This window comes from Bos indicus x Bos taurus, chromosome 5 (genome assembly GCF_003369695.1).
Source record: "Bos indicus x Bos taurus breed Angus x Brahman F1 hybrid chromosome 5, Bos_hybrid_MaternalHap_v2.0, whole genome shotgun sequence".
NCBI lineage: Eukaryota > Metazoa > Chordata > Mammalia > Artiodactyla > Bovidae > Bos > Bos indicus x Bos taurus.
Genome location: NC_040080.1, coordinates 4,007,867 through 4,022,409, shown reverse-complemented (window position 1 = coordinate 4,022,409; position 14,543 = coordinate 4,007,867). Strand labels below are relative to the sequence as shown.

General features: G+C 44.3%; 1 protein-coding gene across 1 annotated transcript in view; it reads left to right on the top strand.

Moving 5' to 3' along the window:
- The window catches only part of ATXN10 (ataxin 10), a 142,118-nt gene that overhangs the window by 22,629 nt on the left and 104,946 nt on the right, over positions 1-14,543 (top strand). The window contains exons 2-3 of the mRNA XM_027540514.1: positions 3,174-3,365; positions 9,157-9,239. Coding sequence (XP_027396315.1) covers positions 3,174-3,365; positions 9,157-9,239 — 275 coding nt within the window. The remainder of the gene's footprint in view (positions 1-3,173; positions 3,366-9,156; positions 9,240-14,543) is intronic.

Below are 14,543 nucleotides of genomic sequence, written 5' to 3'. Positions count from 1 at the left end.
ATTGGAGCTCCAGCATCAGTCCTTCAATGAATATTCAGCTTGATTTCCTGTAGGATTGACTGGTTTGATCTCCTTGCATTATAGTTTGATTTCAAAGCTTTAGTTGTGCTTGATAGCAGTTTTGAGTAAAATAGATGTTAAAAAGAGTGCCATTCACAGTAGGGAGGTGGTGCCTATGTGAGAGACAGCTTGCGAAGGACTGGCTGAAAGAAACCATACTGGCTTCTTTCTCGCTTCTTAGTCATCATAGTAGGAAAAAAGGCTTTATTGTAGCAGATTATTGAAGTTGTGGAGCTCTACTTCTATTTGATTGGATGATTCAGTAATAAATGTCTTCGAAACTTTATGCAGATGGAGTAGATAGAAGTAATTAGGCATATTCTTTGTTGATCTTGATCACTCTTGGCATCTTCAGAATACTTTAAACCCTTGGGTATTTTCTTTGTGTATTAATAGGGCCTGCTCTATATTTAGTACTGTTGGAGCCCAGAGCACGCCTCCCCAAATAAGCCTTAATGGCATGTTGAGTTTTTTGAATTAAAATTACTCAAGAAAGAGCTGATGCAGGAGGGACCCTCTGATCCCCCTTGTCTGTGTCTGAAAGCAGGCAGTAAATCTCAATGTGAGAGGCACCCTCCCTGACCCCCGAGGCAGAAGGCCGCTGTCCCCAGAGGCGGATTCAGGGCCCCAAGCCTGTGTGAGCAAACCCGGTATCTTCTGGAATTTACCACCGAGTGCAGGCTCTGGTTAGGTTCTTCACTAACTAAGCACGCAAGCCTGCTTCTTTGTTCTCTCAATTCCTCACAAATGTATCCTTGTCTTGTCTAAAAAGTATAGAAGCTGCCTGCTCTGGCCCACTTTCTTGGTCCTGTTTCTAGGAGACCTCCATGCACACAAATTAAAACTTCTGTTTCTCTTGTTACTCTGTCGATTTTATTGTTAGTCCCACCTGGAGTAGTCAAGATGGGTAGAATGGGGAATTTCCTGCCCCTCAGCAGTGCTCTTTAGAGCTGTCTTGATGGAGTTAGTGAATGTTATTGTCTCTGAAAGTGGCTTACATACTTCATTGTTTTATATGGTTTCTGAGGCTGGACTAAGCTACGGCTCTGAACTTTGACCTTTTTAGTTGGTTACTCAGTCACTGAGACCTGAGTTGAAGCTTCATGGTCCTTGTTTAGAGAGGGCTGATGGCAGGGAGAAGGGGGCAAGTTATTTCCTGGGGGAATTTCCAAGTTTAGTTGATTAATTTATACTCTGTCTCTGAAACAAAATTTGAAGTGCTTTAAAAAAAAAATACTTTGTAGCTCATCAGAAATAACCGACTGACAGTCCATGGAAGCTCTCCTTGGTTTGGAGCACAGATCAAGAAGTGGGAACCGTGCTTGTTTTTTTTCGTGTTTTTTACATTATTGAAATAGGTGCCAACGTTTAGAAATCAGATTTAACATGAAAATCTAGCTCATCTTTTAAAATAGGTGGGTGTGTCCCCTTTCCCCAAGCCTCTGCTAGCCGTAGGCTGGAGCAGAAATGATAGGCCTTAGGCTTCTTGCTTTCCACAGCCCACACCTGGCCCCCCTTGCCACTCAGGGTACTTACTCCACAACTTCAGACACTGAGTAACTCTAAAGAGATTTGCTAAACTTGAACTATAATTTTTGTGTATAAATTTTGTGTAGTCTAACAGTATACAAATTGGGGGAAATGTAATATGATTTGATATCTGTAATATAATCAAGTTACCAAGCCAAAATAAATAAATACAGCTAGATAAAAGGTAAGGGAGGAAGTTGGAGGGGAGGGAAAAGCCAGATAGGAAAAAGAGGGTTAGCACTCAGAAGTCATGCTGAGGGGTTTGTAGTGTTAAATATGGGTGGTGGCTTTGACTCCTTGCTTCTTAAAGGCAAAGACAGGGAAGAGGACATGATGAATAATGTGATTTATTCTGTCCATCCTTAAGGTGAAAAGATGACACTTGGAGCACAAGTATTTATATGGTCCTGCAGCTCCCAGAGTGGGTGTCTCAGTGGCTTGGGGCGCTTCCGTGCGGTGGTTCTGTGGGAATGCACTTCACCCCCGGCTCCCCCCACCTCCGGTGGTCTGGCTTCATCCAGGGGTGAAGTGTTCCCCTTCACTCCACAGTGAGAGTGCAGAGAGAAACCCCACGTGGTCAGAGCTGAGCTGTGAGCATCTCTTCAATTGTCTAACAGCAATCTGTCTTCTACTGTTAAAGCAGATTCTTGTTTCTCTTGGGGATTCATGGAATGAGGAAATTGGCTGGCATTTAGGTTCCGTGTTGCACACAAAAATTCTTCTCTTCATAACTTGGAGATGCTAGCCAGGAGCAGCATGTGGGAGCGTGAGCAGCGTGTGGGAACCGAGGTGCGGGCTGCGCGGGAGGGAACCGCTCTCCTGGGAAGGGCACTCACCCTGGCTTTCTCTCAACTCTCTCTCTCTCTCCCTCTGCTTCCGTCTCCTTCCCTCCTTCCCACTCCCCAAGCCCCCATCTGTGTGGTTGCACATGCATAAGCTCAGAGACCTGCTGCTGGCTTGCTGTATCTGAGAATGGATAGTGTCTTGCCCCTCAGGCAATCCTTCACGAGTTTTCTTTCTCATAATTTTACTTTAGGTACAGATACTGGTTGACAGAGGACATGGTTATACCCTCTGTCCAGAACAGGAGATGCAGAGCTTCTGTTTTGAGAGCAAATCTGTAACCCTCATACTCAACAAAAGAATGCGAAATGCAGTACTTGGGTGCAGTCTCAAAACCGACAGAGCTGACCGTACACAGTCACTGTAAACGGGATGTGGGCTGTCGTGGGGATGGAAGTCCGCTTCGGTGGGGATTGTGGCTCCAAGGGTTGTGAGCTTAGTGACCAGGGCAGGTTACTCAGACTCCTTGCTCTGTTCAGTTATCTTTAAAATGGCTAGGACAGTGTTAGCTTCATGAGGTGAAAACGAAGCTTCAGTGAGATAATACAGGGAACGGTTGATGGGTTGCTTAGTCTCTGTAGCTCTTTTGTGTCATAAATCAAGGAGCTGAAGCAGATAGGCCTGACCTACCTCCCCACAAAATTAAGTTATCGATACACGCACTGTTCTGAAAAGGACGTTTGGAAATTAGTCTTTTTTTTTTTTTTTAACTGATGTGCAACAATTGTATCATTTTTCAGAGATACAGCACCCAGAACTATCTTCCAGAGAGTCCTGGATATCTTAAAGAAATCTTCTCATGCTGTTGAGCTGGCCTGCAGAGATCCATCTCAAGTGGAGCATCTGGCTTCCAGTCTGCAGCTGATAACGGAATGCTTCCGGTGTCTCCGGAATGCCTGTATCGAGTGTTCTGTGAACCAGAATTCAATCAGGTACTGTTCTTTCTAGTTACCTTCATGCCTCTGATTATATGGGCTTCCCAGCTGGCACCAGTAGTAAAGAGCCTGCCTGCCAATGCAGGAGATACAAGAGATGCAAGAGATGTGGGTTCAATCCCTGGGTCAGGAAGATCCCCTGGAGGAGGGCCTGGCACTCCACTCCAGTATTCTTGCCTGGAGAATCCCATGGACAGAGGAGCCTGGTGGGCTACAGTCCATGGGATTACAAAGAGTCAGTCATGACTGAAGCTACCTAGCACGCATGCATGCTTTGATTGTATTTCTTTGTGTCTGCGTGCTGGTTCTGCCGTATTGGCTTGTCCAGTAGAAATGATTTTGGCATCACAGCTGCCTGTTTTTATTCAGACTCTCTCCGCGTCTCGGGGACAAGTGCTCTCTGTAGGACTTGCCGTGGGAAACTCTTAGATGAGTATGTAAAGGGACAGCACGTTTAACATTAAGGTTGCTTCCGTTTCTTACGTGCGTTTATAAGTTTAGAGGTATTTGGTTTTCTACATAAAAGTGATTTGAACTTATCTTTGATTGTTTGATTCTGCCTGCCTAAAGGCATATGCAGTTCTAGACTTCACTTATTAGTTGTTAATATTTTAATTAGTTTTCGTGTTTTAATTAGTTGCTCTTGACTTTACTTTGAACTGGGAGCTCATTGTGAATTTCTGAGATGAAATTCACATTGTGAATTTCTCAGCTTTCCTTAAGATCCAGTAAACTTGCCAGCTTTACTTCCACTTAACTTACAATGTACAACTAAAATGTAATTACAGAGATGAGCGAGAAAATTGCCCTGCGCTGTTCTTGTTCTTTTACACGTTACGCTCTGCTCCCAGAACTGAGCACCTTTCCTCTTTGGTTTTATGGAATCTACTTTTTATTAAAAGTTTTACTTGAGGGGAAGTCAGAAGCCATAGAGCATGCTCATCTTTATTTCCTGGACTCGAGTGTAGACAGAGCCCAGGGGCCTTGCTGTCAACTGCCAGGATGAGTGAAGTTAAGCTGGTGCAGAAGCCAGTAGAGGGATTCCCTTCACTGCCTGGACCGTCTTACACCTGAGGCTTGGATATGATTAATGAGATTCTTTAGATCAAAGGAGAGGGCAGGGGGGAAGGCGAGGATTTAACTTCAGCACAGAATTGAACATGGCACCCTGTGCAGGTAAATGGATAGACACAGTACTAACCTTGGTGGTGATAGTTAACACTGAGGAAGTGTAACTGGCTATAGCCAGATGCAGCAGGCCAGAACTGAGTGTACTTTGTCACTTCCCTGTAAGTGGAGGCCTGTAGTGTGACAGGAGAGGGAAGGAGAGCCCTGGATAGAAATTCTAACCATCTGGGGCGTCAGCTCCTGGAAGAACCATTCATTTCCTCTAGTCAGAAGTACAAGAGAGAGTCCAGTCAACCTCAGCTAAAGCTGATGTTGCCAAGCCTGTCAAGGTTCAGATCTCAAGCAAAATGTATTTTTCTGATGTTTTAAGTTATTAAAGAGTTAATTAAAAAGTAGGATGCTCTTAGGGGCTAGGTCTTTGTATATCCTTTGTCTGAAAATTGCACTTTGTGTGGACAGGAATTATGTTTTGCCAAGGCTGAATGAAACACGGGATTTAATACAGCAGAGCGAACAATCTGAGTCATATGAAATTTCAGGAAGTACTCAGAGAAGACTGTTAAAAGCAGTTAGCCCTGCCTGTAAATATGACCCCTATTGCTGGGGTTGCTGTGCTGTTACTGCAGAGAGCCAGATGAATAGTTCAGGCTCTGTGGTCTCTGTCAGAATGGCTTGGTTCTCCCATTGTAGTGTGAAAGCAGCCATGCGTTGTACGTGAACAAACGCATATGCTGTGTTCCAGTAAAACCTCATTTGTGAGCCTCGAAATTTGAGTTTCATAGAATTCGCATGTCATGAAGTTGCATTTATCTCCTCCCCGAATCTGGCCGATAGAAGCAGGCAGTGCGCCCAGTCACCCGACTGCTGTTTGTATGTGTAAAGGCAAGGGCAGAGAGGGGAGCGGTGTCTTCTCTTCCAAGGCCCCGTATTCGAATAGAGGAAAGGGGCAGTGCTGTCTGCCCACCTGGGCTCGGGGAGGGGGGAGAGGGTCCTAGCCTTTGCACGCCCACCCCGACCCTCTGCCCACCTGGGCTCGGGGAGGGGAGAGAGGGTCCTAGCCTTTGCACGCCCACCCTGACCCTCTGCCCACCTGGGCTCGGGGAGGGGAGAGAGGGTCCTAGCCTTTGCACGCCCACCCCAACCCTCTGCCCACCTGGGCTCGGGGAGGGGAGAGAGGGTCCTAGCCTTTGCACGCCCACCCTGACCCTTGTCTTTAGCAGTGAACGTCTTGGCCTAATTCTGATTCGTGTTGAGAAGAAGTGAAGAATGTAGGGAGCTATATGAGTTTCTTTTGCTGTTGTAACAAATTACTGCAAATATAGTAACTTAAACCAACAGAAATTTATTATCTGACAGTTCTAGCGTTCAGAAGTCCAAAATCCATTTTTCCGACCTAAAGTTAAAGTGTCAGCAGAGCTGGCTCCTTCTGAGTCTCTAGCAGAGAATCCATTCTCTTGCTTATCTGTTAGTAGCTTCTAGAGTCTGCCTGCTTTCCTTACTTCATGGCTCTGTCTTCCCATCTTCAAAGCAACACTGTAACATCTTCCAGTCTTTCCGACTCTGACCACCTGGTGTCCCTCTGATAAGGACCATTATAGTTACATGAGGCCCACCTAGTAATTCAAGATAATCTTCCCATCTTCAAATCGTTAATCATACCTAGAAAGGTCTCTTGTATTTTCTGACCAGTTCTTATTCTCTGACACCAGCTGGGAGTCCAACAATTCAAATCCAGTCTGACCCTAACTACCTCACATCAGTGGTGTCAGGTCCCATAACTTCGGGACTCAATCTCACAGGACTGTCCCACTTGATGCGAGGTGCAAATGGGGTCCCCAGGTACATTTTTGCCCAGCCGACTGCAAACTCAGGGCTTCCCAGGGTGCCCCTCAAGTTTGATAATTCAGTAGACTGACTCAGGGAAGCACTTTACATTCTGTTGCAAGCGTCCTGTAAAGGGACAGTCACATGGAAGGGATGCGCAGGCGGGGCGGGCACAGAACTTGTAGGCCTTTTTTAGGCCTGCCGTCTTCTGGACACTTTGGTGTGTTCATCAGCCCATTTGAAACCTTTCCAAACTCATTGTTTAGGATTATTCGTGACAGTTCTGTCACATAGGCACGACTGATTGGATCATTGGCCAATGGTAATTGAACTCAGTCTCCAGCTGTCTTCCCTTCCTCTGAAATGGAGGTTGAGGTTGAAAGTGTCAGCTGTCTGATCTGATCTTATGGTTGGTTCCTGTGGCAGCAGCTCCCTCCTGAAGCCGTCTACAGGCCCAGTGATAGTCATCTAATATATTAGCATAAACTGAGGAGGGGGCTTGTTAGGATTAACGAGAGCCCTTCCTGTCACACAGGGACTTCAAGGATTATCAGGAGCTCTGTGCCAGAAACCTGGGGACAAAGATTAAATATATATTTATTATAGCACACCTCTTTTGCCATGTGAGGTAACATAAACTAAAGTTTCAAGTTTAGTATGTGGACGTTTTTCAGTGACCATTATTTCACCTAGCACAGTCTACCCTTTGGCCCCTAAAGATTCATGTCCATACTATGTGCAAAATACCTTCATCTCATCTTGAGATCCCTCAAATTCTTCAACTGTTACAGCACCAACTCAAGTGCAAAATCTTATCTAAGTCTCATTAGTGTCCCAAGTCTTACCGTCTGAATTACATACGGTTGAGATTCTGGGTGTGATTCACTCCGGGGCAGGATTCCTTTTTATCTTTGAGCTCGTGGAACTGGACAGCAGGCTGTCTGCTCCCAAAATACAGTGGAGGGACAGGCATAGGGTAGCAGTTTTAGACATTATCCTCTAAAAAAGGAGAAAATTGAGGGAAGAGAGGAGTCATTGGTCCCAAGCAATTTCAAAATCCACTTGGGCAAACTCAGGTTTTGAGGCTTGGGAATAATCCTCTGTGGCTTGAGGCTCTGCCCACAGAGTCATCTTTCCTTTTTCTTGAAGGGTAACACATATTTTCACCCGAATAGTTTTATCAGTCTTCTTTCATTTTTTCTCTGTGCATTTCATCCACGTCGGCAGGGTTTCTACTGGTGTGACATTCTTAAAAACCTTGTGGGCCTCAAGTGCACGTCATGGGGATTTATGCACCAGTGGGCAGTAGAGAGTGTGCTGTCGAGCTTTCTCAGATGACCCATCTCTGTTCCTGATTTCTGCTGAGATGACCGAGGGGGATGCGGAACATGCCTGATCTCCTTAAAGAGCTCTCTGGGTGATGGAACACTCACCTTGGAGTTCTTCCAAGTCATTAGCAAAAGGTTGTCCAGCCACACCCTCAGCTTTCTCTCCAGAGCACACTTTCCTAACAGTGAACGTTCTAGTTTTCAGCGTCTTTTGCTATCTGGATGGACAAGTTCAGTTCAGTCACTCAGTTGTGTCCGACTCTTTGCGACCCCATGAATAGCAGCACGCCTGGCCTCCCTGTCCATCACCAACTCCCGGAGTTCACCCAAACTCATGTCCATCGAGTCGGTGATGCCATCCAGCCATCTCATCCTCTATCATCCCCTTCTCCTCTTTCCCCCAATCCCTCCCAGCATCAGAGTCTTTTCCAATAAGTCAACTCTTCGCATGAGGTGGCCAAAGTACTGGAGTTTGAGCTAAGCATCATTGCTTCCAAAGAACACCCAGGGCTGATCTCCTTTAGAATGGACTGGTTGGATCTCCTTGCAGTCCAAGGGACTCTCAAGAGTCTTCTCCAACACCACAGTTCAAAAGCATCAATTCTGGATGGATCAAGAGTTTCCCAAATTATACCTGGCTCCCTCTTAGTCTGCTTTATCTCTCTTTGCATTTTTACCATGTGCAGCAAGAGGGAATCAGGCCACACCGTCAGTATGTCTCTTGAAAATCAGCTCAGCTAAATACCAGTTCCATCTTTTGCTAAGATTCTGCCACGGCAGGAAAAGGACTGCCTTTCTTCCAGTTTCCATGCCCATGTCCTTCACTTCCTTCTGGGGTCTCACCAACGGTGCCTTCAGTGTCCACGTTTCTACCAGTGATTTGTTCAAGGCGTCTTGGCTTTTCGTGTCATGCTTCTCAAAAGTCTTCCAGCCTCTGCTTGTCACAGAAGTCCAAAACCACTTCCGTGTATTTTTTATCTGTTACAGCAGCACCCCGTTTTTGCTGCCCAAGTCAGTGTCTTGTTGCTACTGTGACAAATTACTAAAGCTTAGTGGTTTAACACAACGTAGATCTATTATCTCACAGTTGTGGGGCTCAGAAGTCTACAGTGGGTCAGCATGGCTGAGTCCCTTCTGGAGGCTCTAGAAGAGAGTCTTTTCCTGGCCTTTTTGAGCTTCTAGAGGCTCCTGCATTTCTTGGCTCATGGCTACCTTCTCTGACTCTTATAAGACCCATGTGATATACTGGGGCCACGTGGTTAATCTGGGATAGTCTTTTCGTCTCAAGGTCCTTAATTTACTCATGACTGCAGAAGTCTCCTTTGCCACGTGAAGTGACACATGGACAGGTTTAGGAGATGAAGATGTGGGTACCTTGGAGGGCCATAAATCTGCCCACCGTAGGAACTGTTAGCCAGTGGTCTCTGCATTCTTGGGATCATCATTCAAAGTGCAGGTTTAAGAACAGGAATGTGTCTGACTTTGTCTTTTTTGAACACCTTATGCAGGAACTTGGGTACAATTGGCGTTGCTGTTGACTTGATTCTTCTTTTTCGTGAACTACGAGTGGAACAGGACTCCCTGTTGACAGGTAACTGACAGTGTGAATTGTGGATTATTTATATCTTTGACAAGGATTTAAATACCACTGCTTTGAGTATTATATCGTTCATTAGAGCAAATGTTCTGTATATTGTGAAACAGAAACTTCATCAGTGATATTGAAGAGTGATCATAGAAGAGAGTTGTAGTAACTTCCTTTCCTCTGTTGTAGGCTGTGTCCGTCCCTCCTGCAGTCATTGGGAGTCCTTGCCTTGGTGCACTTCTGCATGTGACTGCCTGTGGAGACAGGGCCTTTACACAGAGGATTAAGATGAAGTGTGGTCTCAGGGGTGGGCCCTAATCTGGCGAGACTGGGGTCCTTACAGGAAGGGGAGATTAAGACACAGACAGGCGCAGGGGACTGAGCTCGTGAGAACACAGAAGATGACCATCTGCAAACCGAGGAGAGAGGACTCAGGAAACCAGGCCTGCCAACTGGAAGAAAACAAATTCTTGTTCAAGCCCCTCAGTCCGTGGTGCTTTGTGAAGGCAGCCCTAGCAGAGGGAGTGTCTTTTAACACGTGTGGTGTGTCAAGCCCTCTCCTGGGTGTTGGGTGTGATCTGAACAGTGACCATAGCATACAGACATGTCTGTCTTCAGGGTGCTTATGTTCCAGTGAGGGCAGCCTTGCATTACATATATTAAATAAGTCAGATGTATAGCACGACAGAGAAGGAAGTTAGCTCTGATTGTTAATAGCTGCTGATGTGGGATTAAGAGGAAACCATGCTCCTTAATATGAAGACAGGAACTCCTTCCAGGCTTTGGGAGGTTTTTGGTTGTTGGGCTACTTGCATCAGCACAACTCCTTTGGACAGGTGTTATTATCATAACATTATATTTTAAAAAACAGAATTTTAACAGATGGTCTCTTTACCCTAAGAATTGAAATACTTGTTGGTAAACCTGTTATTTAATAAGAACGTTTCAAATGTATTAAATATCCAGTTTATAAAATGTACTAGATTGGAGGTGAAGAAAATTCTTTTTTAGTAATAATTCAATGAGTCATTATTTTTAAATGAGAAATCTCCAGCTGTATTTAAAATATGATTTGATTTATAAGTTAATTTATACACAGTTCTTAATGCCTATGCTTACATAAAGTGAAGTGTACTTCTGTGTGTGTTAGTGGGACGCTGCTGTGGGAAGGTGGAGAGAGGATTTGAGCTGATCATTTTTCTGCACAGGCCTGGAAACCGGGGCCCATGGGAGACAGGCTAAGTGAGCTGCTGGAGGTGCTGCCTGGCTTGGCATAATTCTCATCCTCCTGTGATGTCTTAGTATTTTCATTTAAGACGCATTTGTTAAGATTCCCGCATCATTCTGTTTGATTTAGAATTCTTCCTCTGGGATGTTGTAACTATTTACTTATTTGTTTTTGATTTTTAAAGTTTTTTGGGGAGTGGCCTACACCACATGGCATGTGGGACCTTAGTTCCCTGACCAGGGATCAGACTGGCACCCCCGCATTGGAAGCTTGGGGTCTTGCCTTAACCCCTGGGCCACCAGGAAAGGCCCGGTAATTATTTTTTGAACTAATTAAATCATGCAGGAATTTGTACACAAAGTGTTTGCTCTAAGTTTTTTGAAACAGCAGTAATTTCTTGAGTATTCTCAATTTGGTAGGGTGTAGGATTAGGTTGTAACATGTTTTAAAATGTTATGTATTTAAAGGTATTTTCATAGCTCCATTTTATGATAAAGCAAAAGCCTCAGAGCTCAAATTAGAGGATTAAAGATCAGCAATAAAATACAGATTTCACTCCCTTGCCTGGAAAGGCAGTTATTTTTGAAGTCGGACTGTGGTGTGGTAATTCAGACAGGGAGTTCAGAATGTACTACGTTTTGTAATTGCTGTGAAGTATGATGTGGTGGGTAGTATGTCCCTGACAGAGCTGAGGAACTCGGGTGGGCAGGAGATGGCTTCTCTCATAATGATGGATTCCTAAATAAGATGCCCGGAGGAAGCTGCACACACGCTGTGATTAAATAACTATTAGTGAGGAGCCGGCCTCCTCCACGGTGCTAGGATCCCGTCCCCACTCGCCCACTCAGAGGTCAGCTCTCCTCCCAGCGCTTTCTGCCCTCCGCTCCACTGTCTGTCCGCATGTAATAGGATGTGCTCTCCTGTTCTCCACGGTCCCTCAGTGGCTGCGGAAGATCGGTTACTTGGTGTTTACAGTATAGGATAAAAGATTATTCTGTTCCTTCTTCTCAGGATCAGTTTTCTGTTCCCTGAAGCAGATAGATGATCTAACAGAAAAATCTGAGGAGCCAATTTCCAAAACTGTTAATGAACTAGTTTGTCATTGATGAATAAGTTAGTCATTTGGTTGGTGGCTTGGCTGTTCGTTGATATTTACCAGTCAGAGAGAGTCCATCTTTATAGACCTGTTTTACGTACGGCGCATTGAGAGTTGTTCACAGTCCGGGTAGTTGCAGTTGTATCAGTAATTAATGCGTTTCTTGCTGCTGGGACATTCCCGTAATGTAATTCACCACCTGAAAGTGAACAGTTGGGTAGCATTTGGTGCATTGACAGTGTGGTACAGCCACCGCCTCTGTCTGACTGAGAGGTTCTCATCCCCTGAGAGCTTGCTTCCCACTCCCCGCTCCTGGCCACCACCATTCTGCATTTCGTCGCTCTGGGTTTGCCAAGTCTGGATTTTTCGTATAAATGGAATCATAGAATTATGTGACCTTTCTTGTCTGGCTTTTTTCACTTAGCATAATGTTTTTTGAGGTTCATCCACATTGAGCGTGTGTCAGTGCTTCGTTTATTTTTATGACTGAGTGATATTCCGTTGGATGCACAGACCACATTTTTGTCCATCTGTTCATTCATTGTTTCCATGGTTTGACTCTTGGGCCACTCTGGCTATTTAGAATAACGCTGCCACGAACATGCGTGTACGTGTGTTTATCTGAGTGCCTGTTTTTTTTCAGTTCTTTTGAGTATATACCTAGGAGTGGAATTGGTACATCAATTTTATATTTAATTTTTTAAGAAACTGCCAAACTTTTCCTTTTATATTTTCACCAGCAGGGTTCCAGTTTCTCCACATCCTTGCTGACGTTTGTTTCCTTTCTCTGGATTATAGTCACCCTCGTGGGTGTGAAGTGGCATCTCACTGTGGTTTTGATGTGCGTTTCCCTAATGACTAACAGTGTTGGACATCTTCTCATGCGCTTTTTGGTTATTTATAAATCTTTGGGGAACTGTCTATTCAAATTCTTTGCCCAGTTTTTAATTGGGCTGTTAAATTTCGTTGTCAGGTTGTGAGAGCTATTTGTTTATTGTGGATACTAGGAGTTACGTTGAATCTGTAGACCCACTTGGGGAGAACTGCCACCTTAACGATAGTGTTCTGGCCCATGAGTGTGGGACATCTCTTGCGTTTGTTTAGGTCTCCTTTAGTTTTTCAGTTGTGTCAATTTCAAGTAGATAACTTGTGTTTATTAGTGGAGTTGGAAGGATATTACTGAGGCAGGGAGGGGAATGGAAGTGATGTTTCTCATGCCTTCTTGAAAGAGGCAGCCAGTGAAGTTAATGAGTCTTATTTGGATTCAAGAACGAAACTTTGGTGCCACGATGAAACTTAAACACATTTTGTAGTGCGTAAGTTCAAACCTAATAAAATCTTTTTTTAAAAAGTATTCTAGCTCCTAATGCAGTGCCTGTACTCTCTTTTGATTCTTTTTCTGTGAGAACCTTATTCTTCATAGATTTTTAGCTGGATATTGGTGCCAGAGTTTTGTTACCGCTCTTGAGGTAAGAACTATAATTACGTTGTCAAAATAATATTTAGAGTATTATTTTCAGAGAATAATTGCAGTGGTGTGACGAATATCTTATGCTCATCAAATTTTATGTAAACACAGGCATGAGTTATTTTAATTGAGTTATTGGTGTTGTTTTTGGCCTTTGTTCTTCCCTAATCTATAAAAATAATGTTGGGCTTTTTGAGGGGCTTTGTAACATTTGCAATATTTACATAAAGATCAGTTGATAAGCTGTTTGGTAAAAGTAAACTGTCATTTGTACTTGCCTTGAGTTTTCTTTTCTTGTTTCTAGCATGTCTTTAAACCTTTTCCTTCCCAGAATTGTGTTCTGATTCAGAGAGCTAATTTTTAGTTGCCTCATGAGTTGTTGGGTTCGTTGGCTTTCAGACTAACATATTGTTGGCTCTTCTTGTGTGTGTTAAAATTTTACAAGGATTTCAGTGTTAATATTCTGAAATATTCAGAAGAAATATTAATGTCATTTTAAACTATGACAAGATTAAAATGATTTTTTTATTATGAACATTTTATAAAATTTTATTATAGAGTAATTTTTTAAATAAATAAATTTTTACAAGGCCTTAATATGCATCTCTGGAGTTATCATCAAAACAATTTTTCATCTGATTCCAAAGAGGATTAGGCAAAAAAAAAACCCAGAGAAACAGGACTTATTCCCTGGCTCATCCCTCTGTCCAGTAATTTCTCCTTATTTAATTTCTATAAGAATTTATCTTTTTGTCCAAGTCTGACACATAATGTATGCCAGCACCCTTTTTCCCTCCCATGGCCGGTCATTAGTCAGTCAGGCACTCTTCTTGGCGGACTTAGAGAGTAATTTTTAAAAGCCCAAAAAAATGAGAAGAAAAATAACCGTCGTCATCTGTGCAGGCTGCGTTAGACGCTGCTTTTCAGTCATCTTAGTGTCTGTGAGTAGGGTGTGAACGTGTGCTTGCAGTCTTGCGTCCTGCTTTATTTTAGATTAAATGTTAACTTAATTCAGTTTTGAGGGTCTTGCTTCAGCATTTTGTTTGCATAGTTTTTTTTTATCTCAGTGTTTTGCTTTTTGCCCACAGTTTCGCAACTCTGCTTTGAACGGCCAAAGTCGCGTTACTCTGAATAAGTGACTAGCACGGACCGCTCACACGCCTCGGCCTTCTCCATCTTCACAGCTGCTCTGCCTCTGAGGTGCTAGAGCAGCAGTGACGGGCTTTGAAGGGAGGCCTGGGTTTCGGGAGCCTGAGGACAGAGCCCCGCATGCCCAGCAGAGCAGGGGTCTAGGAGGGTGGAAGCCTGCAAGTCCTCTGCCCTTGAAAATGTCCCCTGGTTGCTGCCTGGCGGGATTTCCATTAAGGGAGCAGGGCCTTGGTTTCATCCCAGCTTCTCCTGTGGCTCCTTCCCGACGAGCTGGTCGCCGTCCCTGGGAGGAGCTGCAGCTTGTTCTCACCCGTCCTGCTCCTGCCACTTGTGGGCTTGGTGGCCCGGGCTGGTGACCCGCTCTTCCGA